Source organism: Eupeodes corollae, chromosome X (assembly GCF_945859685.1).
Source record: "Eupeodes corollae chromosome X, idEupCoro1.1, whole genome shotgun sequence".
Lineage (NCBI taxonomy): Eukaryota > Metazoa > Arthropoda > Insecta > Diptera > Syrphidae > Eupeodes > Eupeodes corollae.
Genome location: NC_079150.1, coordinates 2821257 through 2849153, shown reverse-complemented (window position 1 = coordinate 2849153; position 27897 = coordinate 2821257). Strand labels below are relative to the sequence as shown.

The 27897-nt window shown below is 32.6% G+C and overlaps 3 protein-coding genes across 6 annotated transcripts; 2 read left to right on the top strand and 1 right to left on the bottom strand.

The window, feature by feature from the left end:
• Nucleotides 1-337: 337 nt before the first annotated feature.
• On the top strand, nt 338-3549 carry LOC129953353 (UDP-xylose and UDP-N-acetylglucosamine transporter). Of its 4 annotated transcripts, none has more exons than XM_056066482.1 (6): nt 338-484; nt 829-955; nt 1019-1235; nt 2551-2682; nt 2778-2966; nt 3052-3549. In XM_056066482.1, exons 2-6 carry the CDS (start codon nt 873-875, stop codon nt 3454-3456), a joined length of 1026 nt encoding a protein of 341 aa, XP_055922457.1. In that variant the 5' UTR covers nt 338-484; nt 829-872; the 3' UTR covers nt 3457-3549. The 4 variants fall into 4 exon arrangements, with proteins under 4 accessions (XP_055922457.1, XP_055922456.1, XP_055922459.1 ...); XM_056066481.1 differs by lacking the exon at nt 338-484 and adding an exon at nt 556-712; XM_056066484.1 differs by lacking the exon at nt 338-484 and adding an exon at nt 608-626.
• A 6269-nt stretch (nt 3550-9818) lies between these two features.
• LOC129953262 (sodium leak channel NALCN) lies at nt 9819-20651 on the top strand. The gene is made up of 16 exons (XM_056066262.1): nt 9819-10105; nt 10172-11396; nt 11533-11645; nt 12041-12151; nt 12222-12359; nt 12456-12713; nt 13669-14946; nt 15030-15155; nt 15223-15588; nt 15655-16405; nt 16481-16780; nt 16841-17035; nt 17136-17577; nt 17640-17913; nt 17969-18131; nt 18204-20651. The coding sequence occupies exons 2-16, from the start codon at nt 10269-10271 to the stop codon at nt 19110-19112; spliced, it is 6552 nt and encodes a 2183-aa protein (XP_055922237.1). The 5' UTR covers nt 9819-10105; nt 10172-10268; the 3' UTR covers nt 19113-20651.
• A 2923-nt stretch (nt 20652-23574) lies between these two features.
• LOC129953330 (inosine-5'-monophosphate dehydrogenase) lies at nt 23575-27102 on the bottom strand. The gene is made up of 5 exons (XM_056066434.1): nt 26798-27102; nt 26571-26721; nt 24670-25321; nt 24052-24592; nt 23575-23973 (listed from the first exon to the last, which is right to left on the bottom strand). Exons 1-5 carry the CDS (start codon nt 26899-26901, stop codon nt 23868-23870), a joined length of 1554 nt encoding a protein of 517 aa, XP_055922409.1. The 5' UTR covers nt 26902-27102; the 3' UTR covers nt 23575-23867.
• Between the last annotated feature and the right edge of the window lie 795 nt (nt 27103-27897).

Genomic DNA, 27897 nt, shown 5'->3' with positions numbered 1-27897 from the left:
ATGTTTTAACGCGTAAAAACAGAACGGTAATGTATTTACATTTATTTAAATACAACTCAGATTCATTTAATGCCCAGTAATTTTGTTATCAAAAGATTGCGTTTCTTGATTAGTTTTTTGTTTTTATATTTTGAAGGACTACGGCAGCACTGGTCGTGAGCATGCTTTCTTTTTATCTTTGCAACCTTGACAAATTGCTATGAATCAAAAACGTCTGACGACTCTTTTCCTCTCACACAAATTTAATTATAAAACTACTTCTTGTTTTATGACTTACCTCACTCGCACTAATTGCTAAGAAAAATCACAAGAACGTAAACAAAAATAATAAATTAGATTAATTTACATTTACATTTTACAAAATAAACTAAATGGTTATTTAAATTTCGTGTTGTTAATTTATGTTAATTTGTGTCGCATGCCACCTGAAGCTTTAAAGAAGATATCAAAATATCATTTAATTTTGTCATATTATTTAATTTTGGTAATCGAGTTTTTTGTGACCTTAATCTTATCTTAAAAACAATTCTGATAGTAATTATAAATAAAAGTATCAACCAAAAGAATCTTTCAATGATTATCATTAAATATAACTAAAAAAAACCGTGCGGTTATTCTTATCTTATGTAATTTCACTAAACAACAGAACTAAAGAAAAAATCAGATAACTCAACAATGATTTGCAAATTTTGACTTAAGTAGTCAAAGTAAGGTATAGTTTCATTGAGTTTAGTTGGCTTTTCTTTAACTTCTATTCGATTGACAACTCGAGACGACATCTTACTTTTATAGTCTAGTTCATAATTTATTTGATTAAATTTTTTTCAGTTTTGTTTCAAGTGAAATTGCAAATTTTTTGAACTGTAGAAAAAATGAACAGCAAAGCAGCACTTGCTATTGGCCTGGTGTTCTTAGGATGCTGCAGCAATGTTGTGTTTCTGGAATTCTTGGTCAAGTAAGAATAATGAGAAAAATCAAAGATTTAAGATTTAAAAGTATTTTATGTCATTGCTTGCAGAACTGATCCTGGTGCCGGTAATCTTATAACCTTCTTGCAATTTCTATTTATTGCTGTTGAGGGTTTCATATTCACAGCGAAATGGGGAACTCAGAAACCCAAAATCGGAATAAAGGATTATTCCATTTTGGTTGCAATGTTTTTTATAACAAGTGTGTGTAATAATTATGCATTCGATTTTAATATACCAATGCCTTTGCATATGATATTTAGAGCGGTAAGTTTCCAAATTTAAAGGTTTTAAAATTTGTTAATTCACGAAAGTACATAGGTTAGAGATTTTTATTAAATACATTTTACGGACAATTTCTTGACAAAGTTTTAGTCTCAAAAACTAGGTTCATTGAACTCGATTGAGTTCTAACTCATTTCTTTATCAAGTTCCAAGCGGTAGAACTTTGATTTAGATCTCATTTGAAGATAGAACTTGATTTTAAAATAATCAATTTTCCATGGAAAACATGACAAGATAAATGTGTTTATAAATGTGTTTATAGAAAAGAAGACGGCAGTTTTGACATTATGTGCATCTGAAGAAATGTTTAAAAATACTAAACTTTTATTAATATTGTTGAATTTTTCAATCTACTGGTTATTACAGATTTCTTAAAAATTTTTGATATATATTTTCTATCATTAAAATTGAAAGCATCATGTGATATTTTAAAGATTGCATCACTCAAAACCAATTTCTTTTGATCTTTATTCAAGTAAGATGTTCAGTGCCACACGAATGTATGTATGTATGCATGTACATTTGTATATTTATCGAAAAAGAATAATTTTAAATAATCCAATAAAATACGAAATCACAATTTTATTTCGAAATATCAAAACATTAATCCTAAAATAAATGTCCGTTCCACCGAAAACTGATAGATTTTTAAAAATTTTGTTCGAAAAATGTCAGAGTCAAAACTATCTTCTCTACAAAAATCTTTGCTACAAAAATAGCAAAAGAATTTAGTTCCATTCAACCGAGATCTCATATTTCAAAAAAAATCAAATGGGGTGGCGCAACAGTCCGTTGTGAACCAGGGCCTAGTGACTTACAACTCTCAACCATTCCTGTGTGCGAGTAATGTTGTCAGGAATGGAGGGGACCTACAATTTTTATGCCGAATCCGAACGGCTAGTTTGAGAAAGCACTTTTTCATGACAAGAATTACTCTTGAAGGATTTGTCAATTCCTCGCAAGAGGCAGTACCCGCGAAAATTATTTTTTTTTAAATTAAGGTGGCACAGGCAGGGATTGAACCCAAGACCCCTTGCATGACAGTCCAACGCACTAACCATCATGCCACGGGTACTAGCAGATCTCATATTTATAGAACGCAAAAATGAATTTAGAATGCTAAATAAATAAACCGATTTTTTTCAATAAATTGGCCATTAGTGATCCAAAATGCATATTGTTATAAACATAAGAAATCTATTGATTGTTGGTTTTTAATCTTTTTAAGCTTACTTTAGTAGAATTTTGAATTCAAAAATTTGTTCTCATAATTATATTAACACGATTTGTTTTTTAGGGTTCTCTAATAGCAAATATGATAATGGGGATATTAATTTTGAAAAAACGTTATGATTTTTCAAAATATCTGTCAGTGTGTATGATAACAGCTGGAATCATAATTTGTACAATCGTTTCTGGATCGAATGTGGTAAGTTATATTTTTCTTGTTCCTGATTTAACATGTGTGTATGTATGTTTTAATTTTTAAATAATGTTGGATATTTTGTTCTCTAATCATGCCAGAAAGATACAAGTAACCCAGCTTTGAAGGATGTTAATCAACCGGAAAGTGAATTTTCAGTACTCTTTTGGTGGTGTCTTGGTATAACACTGTTGACTGTGGCCCTATTTATATCTGCTCGTATGGGAATTTATCAGGAAGTTTTGTACAAACGCTATGGAAAATATCCTAATGAAGCACTTTTTTACACGGTCAGTAAAATCGACTTATGTTCTTATCAAATACAAAATATTTATTGAAATTTCCTCTTCCTTCCCTAAATTTATGAAAAATCAGCATCTTCTACCTCTTCCCGGTTTTATACTGATGTACGGAAATATTTGGGAACATATTGTTATCAGTTCGAATAGTACTCCAGTGGAAATATTTTCTGGATTAAGCATTCCGATTACATGGTTGTACCTCTTAGGAAATGTCTTAACCCAATATCTTTGTATTAGCTCAGTGTATGTGCTAACAACAGAATGTACATCATTAACTGTAACACTTGTTGTTACTCTGAGAAAATTCGTATCGTTATTATTTTCAATTGTTTACTTCCAAAATCCATTTACAACCTCACATTGGATTGGAACACTTTTAGTATTTGTTGGAACAATCATATTTACAGAAGTGATTCCAAATTTGAGGTCAAAGGCACCAACAAGACCTAGCGAATCAAAGAAACAAAAATCAAATTAAAAAAAAAAACATAAATAACAAATTAAAATTGCAGAAATAAAATGTTAATTTATATACAGGAAAAGTAAACTCAACTTTTAATATAAACTCAAATTTATTATTTAAAGGCCTCTTATTTAAAATAGGATGCAGTGTTCGAAACGCTTTAACATCAAACAGGTAATATTAAGGACATTAAAAAACAATTCAAAGTGCTTTAAATAAATTATTGTACACAATTCAATAAAAAGTTTTATCAAAAATGTTTAAAAGGCAAACAAATTAATTAAACAAAATTCTTCCATCCAAAATCTAATGTCGATATTTGTGTTGCTTTATAAATTGTATCTACTAGTTGCATAAACATGTATTTTGCTGAAGGAACAGTAACAACGCCTTCTTTGTCGACTCTTAAAAACTATTTTCTACAAAAACCTAAAAATCTTACAAAGTAAATATGTTAAAAACTTAAAAAAAATATTAACAAATTTAGTGCATATTCAAATTTTAGAACATCTTGAAAATTATTTCTACCTTCCAATTCGATTCGACTTGGGAAACTTATGTCAATTATGTTTAATATAACTGAAAGAAGACTGATTTAAAAATACATCAATACTAAGTATACCGTTCTTTTAAATATACACAAATGATGTAGTAAATGTTATGGTGATTTAAAAAAAAAACTGACAATGACCTTATGTTATGTTAATAATTGTTACTAAATAAATAAATTAATTTAATATTTTTAAATTATAACCTTCTAGCCTATCAGGATTTTTAGCTTTATTTAAAAGAAAGTTCTTAATGCAAAGGGCGAGAAATTACGATGAGTGTTGTTAAAAATCCAATACGGAAATTAACAAAAATAATAGAATTCGCAATTATACTTTCAACTTATTTAAAAAAATACAAAGACGAAGACTTTAAATTTCGTATTTTATTTCCGCTGATGTGGTCTCGTTGAAATATAGAATCAAAAAGAAAAGATTGTTGGACAAATTTTCGTATTTTCCCTTTTTATCATCAAATCTTATGTCTCTTTTCATCATATCAACTGGAGGTTCAACGTTTCGCTGCTTGGTGGCGTTTTTGATGTTGCGGCAGTATGGCCAAGAAGTGGGAAAGGGAAAGGAAGATAAATTAGTTCAGTGGCTTGGTTAGGGAAAATGATGCAAATTGTATTAGTTTGCGTAAATGAGGCTTAGCATTTCTGCTTTCGAATTTTTAGTTTTACATACAATTTTCATTTTAATGCAGACATTTTTAAGAGGTTTTTAATGGCGTTTCGTTTAAGATAATTGATCAAGTCAAGGCGAGTCGAAATATAGATATCAAAGTAAAAACGATTCACTTCGTATTCCCTAATCAGGACATAGGTTTTTGGGATAATGATCGAATGAATATGGGTATTTCAATAGGGACTTGACAATTTTGAACTTATTTTTTAACGCACTCGTTTACTAATGATCAAAATGTCATTGTTAATTTATTCAGTAATGTTATTATTTTCATCATGGTCAAGAACATGAACATACAGGCCTATTCTACTATTCATCGGGGTTAATTTTACTTGAATTTTAACTAATAATTATTCTGCTATTCATTTGAAGTGAATCTGTGTATGTCGGTAACGTCGGTAACACTGCGTGGCATTCTTCTATTCACGTGAAAGCTTTCATTCTATACAATTCAGATCCGCATATAAATTGCAGCGGATTTTTCATTTGACGTCTGGTTTGTGAATTTTTGTAAGTAAAATGTAAGTGAAAACCAATTTATTGCTAAATTTAAAATAATTGTTTTATAAATAAAAGAATATTGACATTTTTAGGGGAAGGAAGACACTTTTTAACATTTCTCCGAAGCTCTCTGTTTGAGGATTCTCTTATTCCTCTGCTTACAATTGGAATAAAAAGTCAAATACTGCCCATTTCCAAAATTTTAATGTCAAATTGGTTTGGGATAATGTAGTTCACCCGATGGATAGCAGAATGCAAAGGCAGTTTGAAAGGGAATCGAATATACGATCCACGTGAATAGCAGAATAGGGCTGATAGTCATCAAATTATGAACATTTTGTAACCAACATTTCAATGGGTCAATTTCAATGGCCTTCAATATGCCCTTTTGGTCGGGTGAAAATTCACATTTGTTTCATGAATCAGCAACTCATCTACAAAAAATAAATATTTTCTGCGGTTTGTATGACGGTGGTGTTATTTGGCCAATGTTATCGTGAATGGCTAGGGGCGTGAGCCACAGTAGCGCATATTTTTGAGCCGAATTGAAAGATATGAACTTGCACGAGGTGCGGTTAAATTTGATGTCATCAAAATTCTAGTTCATCGCTTTCAAATAATTAACATCAGAACTTTGTTTAAAATATAATTTTGTAGGATATTGAAAATTCCTGTAGAATTTATATCTCAAGTTTATTCCTCTATTTTTTAATAAGATTGTTGTAAAATAAAGATATATAAATAATCAATAGTTTATTGATGATATTTATTTTGTAACTTGTGCGCCTACTCAAGGGGTTATGAATACCCTCATAATGACTAAACACATTTCGCGCAATTAGTAAAGTAGGGTAGTATTAGAAAAGAGATACCTACTCGTAAGCACATTGTAATGAGTGGTAAAGATTGAGCGTGGTAAAGCGTTCTACATTTTTGTAGTTTGGCTTAAGAAAGAAACAATAACTAATAAAAGCAATTAGAATTTGGAACATAGAATGTTGATGGTATGTTCTTTTCTGCCAGCTTTAAAAATAAGTAGTGTGTACATTAAAATGTATAAACAATGAATTTGAAATTCAGTAAATCTGAAAGCACCAGAATTTTGGAAACTAAAAGCACGTTTATGAGATTGAATGTGTGTATGGGTATAGGTAAAAATCTAAAGTGATTTTGACTAAAGCCGAGAAGAGATACCAAAACTGTTCTAAGCACGTTAATGTTCTCATGTATAAAAGACCCCAGGTACAATGTATCGCAAATATTAATTAGCGAGCAGGATCATTCTACATCAATGTTTTGTTAATACACGATTGGGGTCAAACAATAAAAATGCAAGAATTTTGTATAAGCTTAGACCAACAACTTTTTTCTCAAAATTTTGAAATGATGTCCAAAATTGTCTTTTGGTACAATTGGAGGTCCACAAGGAGGGCGATAGCATTCCAGTTTGTTAGTAAGTTAGAAGTAAGTTTAAGTTAGCCAAGTCAATTTATTAATTCTCAATGTATTGAAAAGGTATGTAAAGTACTATTCACATGAGCACGACCAACGAATGAACGAATATTCGTCGATTTTGACGTTTCTTTCACATGAGAGTTTTCAATTCGTCGCGAATGAAGCCACAGCCGAACACCATTCACCACCGAAACCAAAGTAAGAATGATTTTTTAGGTTAAGTACGCGCGATTATTTTATTCGCTGCGAGTGTGGATTATGTGGAACGCGAATAAAGTTTGAAAGTTCGTATCAAATATAATTTTTTTCGCGGCGAATAAATTTGTTTTCCTAAATTTATTAATATATTATATCGAAAAGTAAAAGTATGTATCATAAATCAAATAGAAACTATATTGCTATCGTTTTGTTAAGAATTTGTGTGGAAATATGTCTTCAAACGTATATAAACTCACATTTTGTAATTCATTCGTCGTTCGTTGGTCGCGCTCATGTGAATACTACTTAAAGCTCGTGAATTAAGTCATCGTCCGTACTTTTACCCGACTTTGTAGACTTCGGCGCTGATGGTAAGAAGCAGTGTCTGTTTTATCGGTAAGACACGCTTAAAGTGGAAGTGGGTGGAAGTCATATAGTCGCAAGCCCTTGACCATTTTCTTTATATTTTTATTTAACTGAAAATGAATTATTAAATCATTTAACTGGTTGGTTTTTTTTTAGAGGGCTCTCGAAGGACTCAAATGTACGGCGATTTAAAATATTAACTTACGTTTCTTAAAAATAGCAAATTGTAAATTTCCAGTAATATTGACTTCAAATTATTTAACTCACACAAAATATTGTTATGAATGGGAAGTTATCAGTGTTTGTCCCATCCCATTACAGCCTCTTATTTTAAATTAAATTGGCTCAATGTCCCAAGCTTCTTCGCTAAAACTCCAAATTCAGCTCTTGAGGAATAAAAATGTACGAATAAACAGAGGACAACAAACAATTCTGTCGCTCATGTTCTATATTTCGGATGAAATCGAATTTCAATTTTAAGTGAATTCAAATTTAATTTTCTATAATTCGTTTTATTTCCAATTTTATTAAAAATTAAAGTTGCGCCAATTGTTTTTTTAAGTGAAATTACTTGATAGATAGAGCAGGGTTTCAAGCACACAAAATATTCCTGAAAACATAAAAATGATGAATTTGAATTTGTGTGGTGTTTGGTGTAAACACGATAATACCATTTTGGCACTTTTTCTTGAAATGATTTTTAATTTTTATTTAAACGCCGCCGCGCCGTAACATGGGTCAAAAACAATGATTGAATTATTTATTCTTAGTATTTTTCAATGTATTTGTATCATACCGTGCAAACCAAACCAAATAAGGCAGTATTCTAGTATCTGATTGGTCAGCTGCCGAAATTGCCAATTAAGGCAATATTATTGAAAAGTTGACTAGAAAGTTAGTCAAAAAAAATCTATCTAACTATCTAGTCAAGTCCACTTTTGTCAAAATAGTGACAATTGATCATGTTTTTTCATTTACCTGTAAGCTGAACTTTATTACTCTATGACTTATATTGGGCAGGTTCAGGCAGCATAATGGACTTCATTTGCAGTCAACTTTATTTTTTTAACGTACATTTTTACCAAGGCAACTAGTTAATTTTCCAGATGCCATGAATTTTAAACTCAGAACTTTACTTAACAAATTGTTACTTTAAGTTCATAGTACAAGAACTACCAAACAAAATATTGTCTAAAAAACACTCCTCAGACAAAAATAATCAGTTGTCATTTTGACATAAGTTGACTTGATAGTTAGGGAGATTTTTCATAATCATCTTTGCAGACAACTTTCCAATAAAGTTGCCTTAATTGGAAGGCATTTTTTGGCAGCTGGCCAATCAGATACTAGAAACTTGCCTTACTTTCAAGTCCCTTATGTCGCCTGAACCTGTCCATTATTGAAAATTTGAATTCAAAGTTAGTCAAGAAAAATCTCCTTAACTATCGAGTCAAGTACACTTATGTCAAAATAGTGACAATTGATCATGTTTTTTCATTTAACTCATTGATTTATATTGTCTGAACGTACCTATTGTCATTTAAAGGGTAAATAACCGTTATAGACTTACTACAGTGCAAAAACAGTTAGTGTCTGATTATGTGTAAGAGGAGGTTTAGCAGTTGTTTTTATTTATTTGTAAATTTATAACTTGCAATGCAGTTTTTTTATATTCAAGCTTAATTTAAACTTAAATTTATTATAAAATGATGATTTAAGTTCTACTACTTGTATGTATACATTTTCTCAGAGAGATTGCATTGCGAAAATATACATTTTCATTGCCCGATTAGTCGTGGGAGCCAGTGTTCATAATGAGCCAATCTTTTACACTATGAATATAAAAATCAACCTCATTGTAGGATGTTTTCCTTTTGTTTTCCCACAAATAGGAAGCTTAATTAAAATCGAATGCAACGGAAACAGTACGTGCCACTTGTGGTCAACAATTAATTGCCGTCATAATGCATTGATTGTACATATGAATGTACTGTACATACATACGGATACATGCCACTCGATGGTCAACAATAGATTGCAATCAAGATTGAAAGTGATATGCACATAACATCACTAATCAAAAACCAAACCAAAACCAGCAAAAAAATACAACAATCAAGGCTCATCAGAAAATGTTCCTTAATTTTAAAACTTGCGCCAAACGCAAACATTCAACTAAAGGAATTTGAATGAAAAACTTGTACAGTTTTTTGGATGGATATATTATGTACCTATATATTTTAAAAGATAGTAACATAATTATTTTAAGCTATTTTTATGATAAAAAATAGACAACAAAATAAGTAATTTGTGCAATTTGTATTTGCAATTTTAAAACTGTTTAGGCTTCAGATGAAACCAAACTGACTTGACGAAATTATACAAAGGTATACATTTAAAGGCTTTTAGGTATAACAAATTTAGAGAACTGAGGTGTGTGAATATAGAAATGATAATGTGCGCCAGCCAACAACCACCCTCTCAGTCAAGTCCTTTTTATTTCTCAAGAAAATCCATGTCCTAGATATATGCACACATAGAACATAGTAGGTAGAAGGGATAGGAATGTATATATTTATTAAATTTTCAACCCCGAAGTTAAGAGAGAACAGACTATAGGAATCAAAGCATTTGAGTTAGTTTTTTTGTTGTTGTTTTAAATATAGAGCCAAATATATTTATTTCGTGATAACTTAATTTAATCTACACATTCAAGATAAAAGGAGCGCACAAAAATCACCTTTTTAAACAGTATTTATTTATTATAAACATACATAAACCGTAATTAATATTTTATTTGTTAAACAAAAAGAAAATAAGTTAAAAATTACATAATAACAATTGATAGGATGTAAGAACTATACATTTTTTTGTCTGTGTACTTTCTTAACGAGCAAAATGTCTTCGTGGTGAGCGAGATTAGGATTATCCTAGAGGGTTTTGCTGATTTTTGTATTTATTTTTTAATTTTTTAGATGTCATATAATTGAAAAACAATTTCAATGCTGAGATGCAGAATTTTGGAAAATGCCCAAACATATGCAATGTTTTTTGATTGTTTGTTGTATTTGAATGCATGAATTCAGTCGAAAACGTCGAAAAAGTGTTAGTAGTGGAGGAGGTAGTGGAGAAGGACGTGCAAACAAATGCGGAGATGTTGAAAGTGGTCAAGTTGTGACGACTGAGGACAAAATTGATGTTAATAGTAACGGAAACTGTAGTGATATTGCAGTGGAGAGCAGTAACATCCGTAGTGCAGAAAGTTATAGGCCACCATCAAATCAGAACAGCGAGGGGCTTGTCCACCACTTCAATCGACCCCCTCAAAATATTTTCAGCTTTGACAATTTAAACTTACAACCGTCAGGGCCAGGAGTTGTTCAAGGCGATATTTATAAGGCGAACTGTTCCCAGCCTATAAGCTCGATTGTGGTATTGGGAAGTGGATCAAGAACAACGATAACTAATTCCAAGTTGGCTTTGAATGGAGCATCGGCGGGAATTGGTACTAGCGTTATGGGCACTATGCTCCCTAGTATCGATGGGATCGAAACAATGGCCAATAGTCCGTCAGGGATCGGTTATATTAGCAGCAACAATAGTGGCAGTTTGTGCGGAGCAGCACCAGCAACAGCAACAGCAAGTTCAACAACAGCTCAACAAGTTGCTTCAACGTCGACTCAACAAAACGCTCCACTGCCACTGAGTAACATCATGATATTGAGTGGAGCAGCGGCCGCTGCGGCTGCAAGTGCAGCAGCGACATCATCAGCTGGCAATCCACCATCATGCGGTGGTGTAACCTCAATAATGGGCATCTCAGGCGGTATCAGTACAACAATGGGACCGAGCAGTGCTATTAGTGGTGTACCACCAATCGGCCTGGGCATTGCCACTGGAATTGGTAATAAAATGCTCGGTCGAAAACAAAGCTTAAAAGGTGAACCATTTTTAGCGGACTACGGTCCCGAGGAATCGCTAAACGAAAGCACAGACATCGAGTGGGTGAATAAATTGTGGGTAAGGCGACTGATGCGCTTATGCGCTTTAGTCTCGTTAACCTCAGTTTCCTTAAACACTCCGAAGACTTTCGAGCGACATCCGCCATTACAGTATTGTACATTTGCTTCTGATACCGCTGTGACAGTTTTATTTACCGCCGAAATGATTGCCAAAATGCACATTAGAGGAGTTTTGAAAGTGAGTATTGATTTTGATTTAAAGAAAAATAGTAAACAAATTAAACCTGCATATACACACACACAGCTTTTTTCTTCACAAATTTTATAAATATTCTATGTCCATTTTTATTTGCTTCAAAATATTGCATGCCCAGGGTGAGGTGCCCTACTTGAAGGACCATTGGTGCCAATTTGATGCGTCAATGGTATTTTTTTTGTGGACGTCTATAATTTTGCAAATTTTCGAAGTTCTTGAATTTGTGCCAAAGTGAGTACACATTTAACTACAATTTTGTTTATAAATGATTGTTACATATAGCTGTTAATGCTCTGACGACTTCAAAATTAAATATTAAATATACATAACCTGCTGATTTATGTAGTTGTAAGTAAATTGACAGTTCTGTATTTGAAATGTGATTCAAATACTAAAGAAACTGTCAGAGACTATTTTGTGGGTGCTTTAAAATTAGATTTTATTTTTTAAATAATCAAAAAAGGAAAACCACGATTATAACAAGATCAAAGTCAACTGGCTGTATCGAAAATATTTTTCCACATTCAGGTGACATTTAAAAATAAAAGATGTAACTGATTTAGCAAAAAAAACTCAACTCTATTAAGAACACAAAACTTTCTGAATTTGTATAATCTTTTTTTTAGATTTTCTTATCTATCAATTATGCGTGCTCCCCGACCCTTAATAATGATACGTTTCCTACGAGTTTTTCTTAAATTTTCGATGCCAAAGAGTCGCATAAATCAAATATTTAAGTACGTCAAATCCTTTTGTCCTCCCAAAAAGAAAAATAAATTAAAATGTCAACTTTTGTTTTGCACACAGGCGATCGAGTCAACAAATCTACAATGTTACTTTGTTCTTTTTATTCTTTATGTCACTTTATGGTCTACTTGGTGTACAATTTTTCGGAGAGCTTAAAAACCACTGCGTTTTAAATTCCACCGAGGAGGACGAACAACCGTAAAATCGATTCGGGGCTATTCCTTTGAGAATATTCTGGAATGCCACTAATTTATTCTTTTTTCTCTTTTTTTTTATTTCTCTGCATCCAAATAGATATTTGACAATTAATTCACTTGCAATACCAGATACATTTTGTTCAATGGATCCAGATTCGGGTTATCAGTGTCCACCTGGCATGAAATGCATGAAAATGGATTTTCTAAGCAGTTATGTAATTGGGTTCAATGGATTCGAAGATATCGCTACAAGTATTTTTACGGTTTATCAAGCTGCGTCCCAAGAAGGTTGGGTCTTTATTATGTATCGGGCGATTGATTCGCTGCCTGCTTGGAGAGCTGCTTTTTATTTCAGGTCAGTAACTTTATTAAAAATAAAAGAACAAAACGTTATATAAACGTGTTATATGTTATTGTTCACTTTCAATTCCTTATGTCAAGAATCCGACAATAACTTAGTAAAAGTAAGAACGTTATTTGAGAACAACACTTTGACGGATAGGGCTGATTGACAGATGAAGCTATCAATTAGTTGAAAAATTCAAGAGCAAGTGGTTAAGACTGGTTTTTACATTTTCGAAAAGCTGTTAAATTTCTTATAATGGAAAAGAATTTTCATTCAATCTATTATCAAACTTTCTTTTCTTTTGGTTTGTTATATTTAAAAGGGGAGAGTTCAATAACTAGGACGCCAAAAATTGATAACGGATTTTTATAAAACAAACATTTTTAGCTTCCCGAAGCAAGTGAATGTAATCCGAACTGCCGAATTGAACATTTTGACATTTTTCGACGTTTCAAGGTCCCTAGAATCTAAATAAATAAATGATTTTTAAAAAGATGTCTGTACGTTCGGGAAGCTTTTTTCGGCGTCCATATCTCAAGAACCAAAAGAGATAGCTTCAAATACATTTTCTTACACAGAAAGAAGCAGAAATGAATCTTAAAAAAAATCTTATAAAATATTAATTTAAAAATCAACAAACTATCAAAAAAGCTGAACAATAGTAATTGTCACCTCGAATATTTTAAGAACCAAAAATATTTGTATCTCCAAACTAAAATTATACAAGATTAAAAACGTTTTTGACATAGACATGTGGTAAATCGAATTGACAGTTTTTATACAAAAAATAAAACATTACTAAAAGTTGGTAAAAATTGATTTTGGATTTTTGAAAAATTAAATCAAATATGAATAAGTATAGTTTAATATCAACTTTCCAAAGTAACGATGAACTTCCAACATATAATATTTATTCCGCTTTTTTTTAATGTTCATTTAATACATTTTTTTTTATTTCTAACAGCACGATGATTTTCTTCTTAGCATGGTTGGTAAAGAACGTGTTTATTGCTGTTATTACCGAAACTTTCAATGAAATTCGTGTGCAATTCCAACAAATGTGGGGAGCACGAGGTCATATTCAAAAATGTGCTGCTTCTCAAATTCTAAGCGGAAATGACACCGGTTGGCGGTTAATTATGATCGACGATAACAAACATGGAGGTCTGGCACCGGAAACATGTCATGCTATATTGCGTTCACCCTATTTTCGTATGCTAGTCATGACTGTGATTTTGGCTAATGGTATTGTTACGGCAACAATGACATTCAAACATGACGGTCGACCAAGGCATGTTTTTTATGAAAATTATTACTATATCGAAATGGCGTTTACATTCTTTTTTGACTTAGAAACTCTTTTTAAAATGTACTGCCTTGGTTGGCGGGGTTATTATAAACATTCAATTCATAAATTCGAACTTTTGTTGGCTGCGGGCACAACATTGCACATTGTTCCGATATTCTATCTGTCAGGATTGACATATTTTCAAGTTCTGCGTGTTGTTCGTCTAATTAAGGCCTCGCCAATATTGGAAGGTTTTGTTTATAAAATATTCGGGCCCGGAAAAAAACTTGGCTCGCTTATAATCTTTACCATGTGTTTACTGATAATCAGTTCTAGTATTTCAATGCAGTTGTTTTGTTTTCTATGTGATTTTACGAAATTCGAATCTTTCCCCGAAGCATTTATGTCTATGTTCCAAATATTGACACAAGAAGCCTGGGTTGAGGTCATGGACGAAACGATGATTCGAACAAGCAAAACTTTAACACCACTCGTTGCAGTCTATTTCATTTTGTACCATTTGTTTGTCACTTTGATTGTGTTGAGCTTGTTCGTTGCGGTTATTTTGGATAACTTGGAATTAGACGAGGATATTAAAAAGCTGAAACAGCTTAAATTTCGTGAACAAAGTGCAGAAATCAAAGAAACTTTACCGTTTCGATTGAGAATTTTCGAAAAATTTCCTCATTCTCCACAGATGACAATATTGCATAAGATTCCAAATGACTTTACGTTACCCAAGGTCCGGGAATCTTTTATGAAGCAATTTGTCATGGAACTTGAGAGTGATGATCCTTCTTGTGTCGTTGAGAATTGTAAACGTCCCATGTCTGAGTGTTGGGAGTCGAATGTAGTGTTTAAAAAACAAAAACCTGTTCAGATTATGAATAAGACGCCAAAAGTTCGTTCTGCTGGAAGTAGCTTACGCAGATTGGCAATTACACATATTATTAAGTAAGTATAAAAGATAATTTTCCATAGAACATAAATCGATAGCATCGTTTTCTACTTTCGTTTTCTAAAAACATTTTTTTTAGTGATTCAAACAACCAACGTTTAATGCTTGGCGATTCAGCAATGTTACCTGTAGTTGGGGCTAAGGGTGGCCTCAAGCCCCAAGGAACTATTACTCACACAAAACCTTGGCGAGTGGATCCCAAAAAGTTGGTACCTTTCTCTTTATTGTACTTTTTATTAAATACTTAAAATACCATTAAAACGGCATTAAAGGTTTGGATCACGTTCAATTCGAAGAAGCGTTCGATCGGGTTCAATTAAACTTAAACAAACTTATGAGCATCTGATGGAGAATGGCGATATTGGGGCTGCTTCAAGAGTGACATCATCGCGAGCACGTCCTCATGACTTGGATATAAAGCTTTTGCAAGCGAAACGTCAACAAGCTGAAATGCGAAGGAATCAACGTGAAGAAGATCTGCGCGAGAATCATCCCTTCTTTGATACGCCATTATTCTTGGTTCCTCGCGAAAGTCGTTTTCGTAAAGTTTGTCAAAAAATCGTTCACGGTCGTTATGATGCTAGGCTAAAGGACCCCCTTACAGGAAAAGAAAGAAAAGTGCAATATAAGAGCTTACAGTAGGTCAAATATTAATGTGCTTTAAATTTCAAAATCAAAATTTTGCTATTTTTTTTCTTTTTAAGTAACTTCCTAGGACTTGTTACCTACCTAGATTGGGTTATGATTTTTGTGACAACACTCTCGTGCATATCGATGATGTTCGAAACACCAAACTACCGTGTAATGGATCATCCAGCTTTGCAAATAGCAGAATATGCCTTTGTAATCTTTATGAGTCTAGAACTAGCCTTAAAGATTCTAGCCGATGGTCTGTTTTTTACGCCCAAGGCTTATATCAAAGATGTAGCATCGGCTCTCGATGTCTTCATTTACATTGTTTCAACTTCATTTCTATGCTGGATGCCAAAAAATATTCCATCTAATTCAGCACCTCAACTTCTAATGATTCTACGATGTGTTCGACCACTGAGAATTTTCACGCTAGTGCCACACATGCGAAAAGTGGTCTATGAACTTTGTCGAGGATTTAAAGAAATTCTTTTGGTATCAACGTTATTAATTCTGTTGATGTTTATCTTCGCTAGTTACGGCGTACAATTGTATGGTGGACGTTTGGCGAGATGCAACGACCCGACAATTACAAAGCGAAAGGATTGCGTTGGGGTATTTATGCGTCGTGTATTTGTAACGAAGATGAAGTTAACACCGGGCTTGAATGAGTCATATCCTTCGATGCTAGTGCCTCGAGTTTGGGCTAATCCAAGACGGTTTAACTTTGACAATATAGGCGATGCAATGTTAACACTATTTGAGGTATTGTCGTTTAAGGGATGGCTGGATGTGAGAGATGTGTTAATAAAAGCTGTTGGACCCGTTAGTAACCAATTTTTTCAGGATATTTTGATGAATAATCCCTTAAAATATTTTGTTTTCTTACTTTTGCCCTAGATTCATGCTGTCTATATTCATATCTATATTTTTCTCGGCTGCATGATTGGTTTGACATTGTTTGTTGGTGTAGTAATTGCAAATTATTCCGAAAACAAAGGAACTGCACTTTTAACAGTTGATCAACGACGTTGGTGTGACCTTAAAAAACGACTCAAAATAGCTCAACCCTTACATCTACCACCAAGGCCTGATGGTCGTAAAGTTCGAGCATTTACATACGATATAACACAACATATTATCTTTAAACGTTGCATAGCTGTTGTGGTCCTGATAAACAGTATGCTTCTTTCAATAACTGTAAGTACATCTAAAGCTTATTAAAAATACTCTTTTTACAATAAGCAAACATTATTTTAGTGGATCAAAGATGAAGTTCACACGGAACGTCTTGTAGTCGTCAGTACGGTTTTGACATTTGTTTTTGTTATTGAAGTAGTTATGAAGAACATCGCATTTACCCCACGGGGATATTGGCAGTCTCGAAGAAATCGTTATGATTTGCTGGTAACAGTAGCTGGTGTTGTTTGGATTTTTTTGCAAACAATATTAAGGGTAATTATTAATATTTATTTATCTACATTTTTCAATAATTTTTCAGGCAAAATATTTTTAAATAAATTTACTTATTTTCTTTTGTTTTAATATTTTACAGAGTGACCTTTCATACTTCATCGGATTTATGGTGGTGATACTTCGGTTCTTTACCATCACTGGCAAGCATACAACACTTAAAATGTTAATGCTAACCGTTGGTGTATCCGTGTGTAAATCATTTTTCATTATTTTTGGAATGTTTTTGTTGGTGTTTTTCTATGCCCTTGCCGGAACAATACTATTCGGTACCGTTAAATACGGTGAAGGTATAGGACGCCGTGCTAATTTCGGATCGCCTGTAACAGGAGTTGCGATGCTATTTCGAATTGTCACCGGCGAAGATTGGAATAAAATTATGCACGATTGTATGATTCAACCGCCTTATTGTACGCCTGGCCTTAATTATTGGGAAACGGATTGTGGAAATTTCACAGCGAGTTTGGTGTATTTTTGTACCTTTTATGTCATCATAACTTATATAGTTTTAAATTTATTAGTTGGTAAGAACTGAAGTTGGTGAACAGTTGATGGAGGCTTAATAATGATTTGTATACTTTTGTAGCTATTATCATGGAGAATTTTTCATTATTTTATTCAAATGAAGAAGACGCTTTGTTATCATATGCTGATATAAGGAATTTCCAAAACACCTGGAATGTTGTTGATATTCATCAGAGGGGTGTTATTCCTGTAAGAAGGGTTAAGTTTATTTTACGTCTATTGAAGGGAAGACTGGAATGTGATCCTCAGAAAGATCGATTACTATTTAAATATATGTGCTATGAATTGGATAAGTTGCACAATGGAGAAGATGTGACGTTCCATGATGTCATAAAGTGAGCCCCATTATTGATATTCTTGAAAAAAAAACTTCTATATATTTTTTTATAGTATGCTGTCATATCGATCGGTCGACATACGTAAGGCACTTCAACTAGAAGAACTTTTGGCTCGTGAAGAATTTGAGTATATAATCGAAGAAGAAGTTGCCAAACAAACCATTCGTACATGGCTTGAAGGATGTCTTAAGAAAATACGAGCACAAAACGCCAGTGTAAGTATTTTATAATCGATGAAAAATGTATTTAATAATAAAAATGTTATACTTTTACTTTTATTTTCTCAGAAACAGCAGAGTTCATTACTGGCTGGATTGCGAGCAACGAATGAACTTATGATGCGTGCTGCCGAAGAAAAGGCCAAAGAAGCAATGGCAGCCGCTACTGCAACGATAGCAGCAGCTGCTTCAACCTCGGTGTGTACAACAGAAAAGTCTGTAGCCCCTCAAAAACCCACCTCCGAAGAATTCCCCTTAGAAACGACAGCATCCACATCGCCTGAACAGAAGCGAACATCCATAACTTCAAATTTTAGTCAATCAATGCAACTGCAACAGCAAACCGATACACAGCCACCTTCCCAAACACCACAACAGAAACAACAACCACAAACACCTGTTCAGCAAGTGCAACCACCGCGTTTAACAACAAATGCAACACCATCTACAGGTGCAACGAAAAAACAGCCGCTCGTTCGATCTGATTCTACTGGAAGTGTGTCGGGTAGGAAGCTTCTTGCTCCCACAACATCTGATCCTCAATCAAGAACCGACAAAGAACGCTGCATTATAAATAAAAAAGCGGACAAGAAACCGATTGCTCTGCCATCTAGCAAAAGTAGCTTCAACGACTTCACATCACACTATCCATCCATTATCACACATCATCATCATCATCCCTACCATGAAACTCAACATTCCCGATCATATCATCAGCCTCACCACTTTCAATACAATAGCCAACAAATACAAACCCATAGCGATATTGTTGCGACAATTAATGGACATCACCAACTGCAGTCGCAACCCCAGACACAGACTCCGCATCAACCACAACAACATACAACAGCAACTAGCATAGGTGCCGCCGCCGCCAAAGCTGTTCCCTTTAATAATCCAGGAAATGTGGTCTATGAAGTCCACGACTGGTGGCAAGAACAAGTGATTTGTGTCCAAGGCAGTGAAGACGAATGCTAAGTTTTGTATTAAAGAGAATCAGCAAAAAGCTACATGCGATTTTTGTAAAAAATTATTATAGGAGTAATTGTTATTTTTTGATTATTATTAATTGTTTATTTAATAAGAAAAATATATATAGAAAAAAAGATTAACAATAGAAAGTGGCAATAATTGCTATATGTCAAAATAAATTTTCCATATTTATTAAATACATAGATATATAAAATTTATATAGAATTGATAGAAAATAATGTATAGAAAAAACAGTTTACTGTAAAGAAAGATGAGAACATTAACTACAGAAAATTAATTAAATGAAAACTAAAAAGGGCAAAAGTTAAAAAATGATACCCCAGACTCAAGATCATATTCTTAAGCATTTAAGCCATTGAGTTACAAAACTTATTCTTATTTAAAAGTTCATTCCATTGTTTTGATTCGTGGTTAACAGGTGTTATTGCGGAAAGATTATAGAAAACGAATTTTAAGTCCTAGTGTTAGAAATACACATATTCCAAAAATTCTCCGTACAGAAGCTTTCTTTTTGTTGGTTCTGAGATAAAATATTTATTATAACAGTAAATTAAAAACAGGTGTTGAAAATCACAATTACAATTTTTTTAAATTTGGTATAAATGTGAAAGTGGAAACTTACTTTTTTTCAATATTACCACTTTGGTATATACATTTATTTCTAGTGCTTTTTCAAAAAAAAAAAAAAAAAAACAATAAAATAAGTTTGCTGTACGGAGACTTTTTTGACTGTGCGGAGCTGCATTTAGTACTCTTAGGTTAGTTTTAGATTTGGATGTCTTTTATTTGCGTTCAAAAATTAAAATCCCAACAGCTCTCTTTAAGCAAATTATATTCCATAACCATGTGTAGGTATTCCTCTTAACTAAGCTTCCTAACTTAAATTATGTTAATTTTCAAGTTACAAAAATTTCATAGCCCAACAAATTGAAGTTTCGTATTTCAAAAGCAAACAATTTGTTCTTGAATGCCTACATATGAATTAAAAATATCTATTTCCAAATTGAAATTCGAAATAATTGATGAAAACTTGTTTTTACATTTCCATAGGATTTTAACAATAAAAAATAAAACTCCGGAAGTTATCTCAAAATTCAAAAACTGCAACTAGCAAAAATTTGCAGTTTTTGAAAGTAAACGCACAACAAAACCTATACTAAAAAATATTTTCTCGTCAAATATACTTGAGTTCATTCTAAAAAAGCCACAAAAAAACAGCCTAAAATTTAGAATAATAAATTCGTTTTAAACTTAAAAGTAGAAATACAATTGTACAAAATATTTAAAAATCAATTGAATACAAAAAATCGTTGTCATTGACTAAGATTGCTGGCCAAGCCCATTTATAATTTGGGTTAGCTATCAAACAGAAAAGAAAATAAATAATTATTCAAAATAATTGTTCATATAAAATGCTTTGTTATGACAAACTATCATATTTTGTACCTATTGAGCACAAATACAAATATTAGACTCTGTGCCTAAACAGTACAATTATAAAATTAAACAAAAACCTTTTATTTATGAATTTATTTTTTTGGTTATGCACTTGGGATGGTTATTTTATGCGTCTAAGTTTTGACCTATAGATTATAAGCTTAAAGCTACAATTACATCAAAGGGATCATAAAGGGTCAACGCATCAGATTATCTGATATCACCAACAAATCAAAATTTGTCAACGCACCGTCAACGTTAAATTAGTTGAATATCATCATCAATGCTGTACCAAAATATAGCCCTATTCAAATCCAGCCCTTTTCCAATCCCACAGCACAAATTCATCAATGTTCCAGGGGGGAGGGGCGTATATGAGCAATAAATCTTATATAGTTGAGTTGTGTAAGTAAAGATTTCATCCAAAGATTTGTTAGTAATTTAACGATATTCGCCAAAAAGCGGTTTGCTGTCAAAAAAAAACTAACTGGAATTCGGCATCTGCCAAACTAAGTTGTTAAACCAATTTTTTTTGTCACTTGAAAGCCTGGCATTTGCGAAAATGGACTATCGCACAACTTATAAAAATTGTTAAAACCTACTAAAATTATGCTACAGCCACGTATCGTACTTTAAGAGAGATTACATAATCATTCATTTGGCAAAATTGTGAAGAATTTTTAAGAGACCGTATTGGTTATGGTCTGTTCATCATCATTCCGCTCGTACCATTGAAAATATCAGTGCTGTAAGTGAAATCGTTGTCGAAGACCCGAATGTGTCAATTCCTCGTCATTCTCAGGAATTAAGACTGTCCTACAGCACATTATGGAGTATTTCGCATTTGAATCTACACCTACACCCATATAAAGTCCAGCTTACACAACAACTGAAGCTAGCTGACCACTCAAAGCGTCGTAGATGCGTCGAATGTGTGCTTGAACTACAGACGGTAGTCGGCGATGTTTTGAACAAAATTTTCTGATCACTTAAAAACCAACATTCGTCAAGTTATCTAGTGTTTCACACATAATTTGAACGTTTAAACTTTATATTAAAAAAGAAATATCATGAAAAAAATATGTAATATGTGTTTCCTAAAGTTTGTGCCTGAATAACTTCTTTCACCGATAGCTACCTTCCTACTTTATTAACTCAAGACTTTATTATATTTTTTGAAGCAAACAATTTATGAAGTTCCTCATCCTATTTCAAAAATTTTCTATCCTTACAAAAACGTCCCAATTAAAATTCCCTTGAATCATAAGGAAAAGGTACGTTTATATTATAGGCATTTGAAATATGTACAATATTAAACAACCATCAAACTATTTTCGTTAAGCATAGTTTTTCAATATTTTTGTGACTCTGCTTTTGACAGTTTTTTTATAAATAAATCTACTTAAACTTTTTACGAAAAATACCTAGATGTCTATGTATATGCAAATCAACCTTTAAGAAAGTCGTATTGAACGGGTGAGAATATTGACTATTGTTGTGTTTTCTTTAATTGATAATTTTCATATTTAATAAAAATACAAAATGATAAGCAACAGAGATTTGTTTTTTAGAGAAAACGAAAATTACAGAATAAAAGTAAAAATGCTTCGACTGCGCAAGAATATTCGAGACAACTCTAATGTCTTGGAACTACCTAATCATCTGTTAGTACATAGAACAAATATTTTGTACCGGACTCTTAATTCTGATTAATTTTTTAAGTCTCAGATTATATTTTCGACTGGATAATGAAGCCTTTGTTTTCGTATTAAACACCTCCTCAATTCCTGCTATACTAAAATTAACTTGTGCCCTTAGATTTTTTGCTAGTGGGAGTTATCAGAGCACCGTAGGAAATGATTTTGATTTAGGCCTGTCACAATCCTCGGTTTCCTTAGTATTAAAATAAGTTGTGTGTGCAATTGAAGACAAATTATGTCCAACCTAAATCAGTCTCAACACGTCATCCGATGAAAAACAAAACGCGAGAAAATACTGTTTCAACTGTCAGATTACCAGGAGTAATTGGATGTGTTGATGGAACCCATATAGGAATAGTTGCTCCGGTTGAGTTGCGTCATCAGTATCTTAAAGAAAAGAAAAGGATATAACAGTTTAAACGCAATGATAGTAAGTTTTTTCCTTGAGATTAGCTTCTGGTTTTTAATGCAAGTGTTAAAGGCGTTACCCACTACCGTCTTGTTTGCACAGCCATTTCAGAAACGTAAGTTCTGGTTCAATGCAGTCTTTATTCAAAAAGCAACACTTCAAAGGCAGAAATGTAATAGAAAGGACTATTGGCTTTCTTAAATGTCGATTTCAAAGGCAAAACAAATTGTGAATGCATGCTGTGCCTTGAATAACATTTTTATAAAATACCGAGTTACAGATCCAGAGATTGCAGAAGAGGAAATAAATTTACCGGCAGAAGGAATACAACTCGAAACTCCAAGCAGTGTAGAAGCCAAACGCAGAAGAAATCAAATAATGGAATCTCTGTTAATAACAAACATAACATTGGGATGCAATTTAGGTTCAAGTTTATTTTGCCTTTATAAAAAATGTTTCTGTTGTTTATCGGCTTCACCAGAAACTTTTTCAGACAGCAAGTTAACGTCTTGTAAACCAATTAATAAGCCCTATGTATTTTGGCTAGATGAACCAAAGCACACACCTTTTGGACTTCATGAGTAACTCCTTCTCAACCATCAATCATTTGGAAAAATAAATTACAAAAAAAACAAGACAAGTTTTTTTTAACTATTTTTATTCTTAAATCTTGTTAATTTGTATAAACAGTTAAACATATTTTTTTATTCTATTAACGTGGAATTTAGATTTTCTGTGCATTCAGTAAAAAAGCCACTATTTTTGTTCTTTTCTAAAAGTGAAAAATGTATTATTTGGCACCTGAAAAAAGCCACGTAACATTTTTTTTTCGACTACAAATCGTTAAAAGTTACTAATTGTTATTAAGTAGTAATGATATCATTTCACTTTTAAAAGAAAATTAACTAAAAAATCAATAGTTTTATTAAATGAGTTGCATGGAGTCATAATACATAACTTTTTTTTTTGTTTTCATTATTAAATACTTTTGAGTTTAAAAGTAAATTTTGGAAGAAACTATCAGTCGGCAAGTGGGTGTTAGTTGCATCTTCTTTCGCTGGCTTGTCTCGTTATTTGTTTTCTTTGTTTATTGTTTTCGTTATTGGTTGTACTGATCCTTTTATAGTTTCTTGTTGCATTAGTTAATTCACCTTCAATGCTATTTTTCAACGGTACAACACTTATAACTTTTTGCTAGAAAAGCCTTTTTTCATATGAGAATAATCCATGGACATTGCCTTCAATTTGGGCGGAATGAGTACGTTTCATAAAACGAAGTTCACCACTGTAAATCATGCTTCTATATATAGAAGAAAAATTAAAAAATACTTTAGAAATGGAAAGAATCAGTAAAAGGACTATTGGTAACATCGCTTACCTTAACTCAGTAATTGATCGTGCGCCAATATCTTGGCAACTGTGTTGAAGACCACATTCTAAATACGGGATATAACGTAAGACAGATCCCTTATCAACAATACTACCACTGACACCCTGAGCTACTTTCATTTTGTCCATTTCATTATGGTAATACCGTGACATTGCTGCACCTTTAGCATCTCGTCTTTCCATTGCCTCGAGACTGCCCATACCGCGGTACTTCTTTAGACGAACACCATCAGAGAAGAAATATTCACCTGGAGCTTCTGAAGTACCGGCTAGTAATGATCCCATCATAACAGCTGATGCTCCTAATGCAATGGCTTTTACTATATGACCAATTGATTGAATGCCACCATCAGCTATGACTGGAACACCAAATTGTTTGGCATATGTAGAAACTTGGTAGACGGCTGTTGCTTGTGGACAACCGCAGGCCATTACCTCTTGGGTTATACAAATCGAACCGCTTCCCATTCCGACACGCAAACCATCGGCACCTGCTTCAATAAGATTTTTCGCTTGGGCTCTGGTTACAACTATTTAAAAGAAAAAACGAAAGCAGTTCAGAATAAGGACTATAAGATTAAACACATAAAAACAAAACAATTCTCACCATTTCCAGCAATTACTTGCAAATCATTGTAGGTTTCTTTTATATATTTAATCATATTTATCTGATAGATTGAATTTCCTTGTGAAGAATCAAGTACAATCACATCGACTCCACTCGAAACGAGCAATTTCAAACGTTCCCTATCCTCAGGCCTAGTTCCAATAGCCGCCCCAACTAGCAATTGTTTATTGCTATCTTTCGATGCGTTTGGATAGCTGCGCGCTTTCTTTAAATCGGTTCTAGCAATCAATGCAACTAATTCACCATTTTCATTTACAATTGGCAGCTTGCCTTTTTTACTTTTCTCTAAGATGGCATTGGCTGTATGTAAAGTTATACCATTTGGTGCAGTTATCAAATCAGTTGTCATTATTGTACCCAATTTTAAATGGGGTTGATCTTCACGAAAATCGATGTCGCGAGATGTAACAATGCCAAGCAATTTACCACCCAATTTGCCATTGGCTGTTATTGGATATCCAGTGAAACCGTTTTTGCGACGTGCCTCTAGAACATCTTCAACTGTATTCTCCGGTGACATCACTGAGGGATCACGAATAAAACCGTGTTTGTATTTTTTTACTTTATGCACCTCATTGGCTTGGTATTCCGGGGTGCAATTGTTATGAAGAATTCCAATTCCACCACAAAGCTTGAAAAAATGATAATTATTATAAAAAATTAATTGAACAGATTAATAATGTGTTTTTAGAAAGTTTTGAGCAACACTCTGACTCAAATTCTGACATTTTACGAACAAAATTTAATAAAAAAAGAAGATATAAATAAATGGTTTAAGTCATGCAATATCAAAAATGACATATGATGCAAGCAATTTAAATGATAAAAATTATTGTATTGAAAAGTTTCAGGAAATCGTGGGTTCCTTAGATTCAACCAAAAAGATTATTTTCGAGATTATAAATGTACAATATTGAAAAAAGTTTAGTATTTTAAAATATTTCTTTAGATGGACATAACGTCAAAACTAGCGTATTGTCTCCTATAAATAGATTTATCTATACTATTATTTCGTCATGTTGTCCATGGGAATATTGATTATTTTTGATTAGATGTTAAAACATTTCATGGCTATTTGTGGTCATTATAAGCGCTAATATGTACATACACTTTGATGTAAAAAAATATGAAAAACTAAAATAAATCCTACGAAAAGTAAATAAAAAATAAATTTGATGGGTTTGAATGCTTCTTTATGTTGTACACTTTATGAAACTATCAGCTCCTTTTTATGACTTCTTGACAAACCATCCATGTGTGTTTTCTAAAAATATTTTATTATTGCACATACAAATCTGGTCTGAAACTTTATACAAAACTAGAATCTAAAAATTAGACCTTTGGAAGGAATAAAAAACATTGCTAAACCGATTTCTAATATGTTAAACCCCTAAATTTGAGAGTCTAATAAATGGAAGTTTTATCTTAAACTGAGATCTAAGTCAGAGTTTTAAGGCTTTAAAATTAAAAAAGAAATGAGGTAGAACTCAATTGAGCTCTAATTTATAAATAACCCGAGCTTTAGAGACTAGAACTTTGTCAAGAAATTGGCCGTAAAAGGAATAAATCATTCGTATTTCAAGCACAAAAAAAAAATATCCCCATTACAACAGTATATTATCTGTCCTTAAATATTCGCTTTCAAAATGGCATAAAATATCGTTAATTTTTAAAAGAAGGTAATTTAACTCTAGTTTCATTTAAGTCAAGTTGCATTTCACCACCAGCCCTTGATATTACATCTTCTACTACATGAGGAAAACCGCAAAGACAAATGTTATAAGTAATATTCTATCATATCATGTGTTCGATGGATAGTGTTTCCAATCAAATCAGCTCTAATTGGAACTTTTAATTGTGGTGTAGTAAAATATACTTACAGCCATGGCTATTGCCATATCAGATTCTGTAACAGTGTCCATCGGCGATGACACTAAAGGAGACCTTAACTTAATTAACTTCGTCAATGGAGAACTGATATCCACCTCTTCGGCGGTGAAATCAATATACCCTGGGAGGATGAGAAAGTCACTAAAATCAAAACAAAAAAGAAAATGAAATAAATGTGCTCGTTCATTTGGAAATTTATTTCCAAATATCATCATACTTATAAGTTAAACCTTCACTTTGGGCAAACAGAGTTTCACAAGATAACCCATCCTTTAAATCCTCCTTCTCCTTAGAATCATGGCAATTCGATTTTTCAGACATGATTTATATTTATCCAGAAATATAAACAACTAAAACGGTCTTGTTATTTCAAAAAATTAAATAACTATTAATTTGTAAATTAAGAATATGTAGGACAAATATCAACAAAACGTGCGGTTCTTTTGACAAATTCCTCGTGGCAATAGCGATTAGAAGTTGTGCCTTGCCTTGCTGTTTCACCATCAAGTTTAAGAATGATAATGATATTGATATACAAAAAATGTTCTCTTCTGATAACCACAAACACTTTGGTTCAAAGACGCTCAATATAAGGATCCAAAACTTTGGCTGTCATATTTTGTTGGAAGCTATATTAAAAATCATATGCCACGCATACATTGAAGCTGGTATTAAATAATTACGTAACACACACATACGCGTTTTAAGTTTAAACCAATTCACCACGAATTAATCGGAAATTCATGACTGTGTTCAAAAACTATGCAAATTTTTAAAAGTACCTCCTCTACTTCAAATGCACAAGCTTGTTTGTTTATGGAAAATTTATTAAATCTGATAGGAAATGTGTTTTTTTTTTAGTTTGGTTTATTTGTTAACAATAAATATCACAAGTGCGAACTGTTTTAGCTTCAATTATCTTATTATGAACGAAGTATAGTTACTCCTACTTTGCAAGGCAGAGCAAAAACGAGTTCAAGTATCTTAATGTCATCATATGACATTTCAAAAAAGAGTAAAAGAGTAAAAGAATTAGATTTTTACAAATTTGAGAAAATAAATTTTAATTTTTAAATCATTCAAATTCTTTGTTCACTTTCAAAAGTATTATATTTGTTTTTTGTGTTACAATTTGCATTTCTGCACTTCTATAATGAAATCAAAGTTGAGTAGGAAGAGAAGATTAAAAACGCTGACGTCTTCAAAAATGTAGTCAATTTGACAAGTCGATTATTATGGACTGTTATAGTTGAATAGTTGTTAGATGGCAAGTGGAAATTGTGTAATTAGATAAAACTACTTGGCTTGCTGATTTCC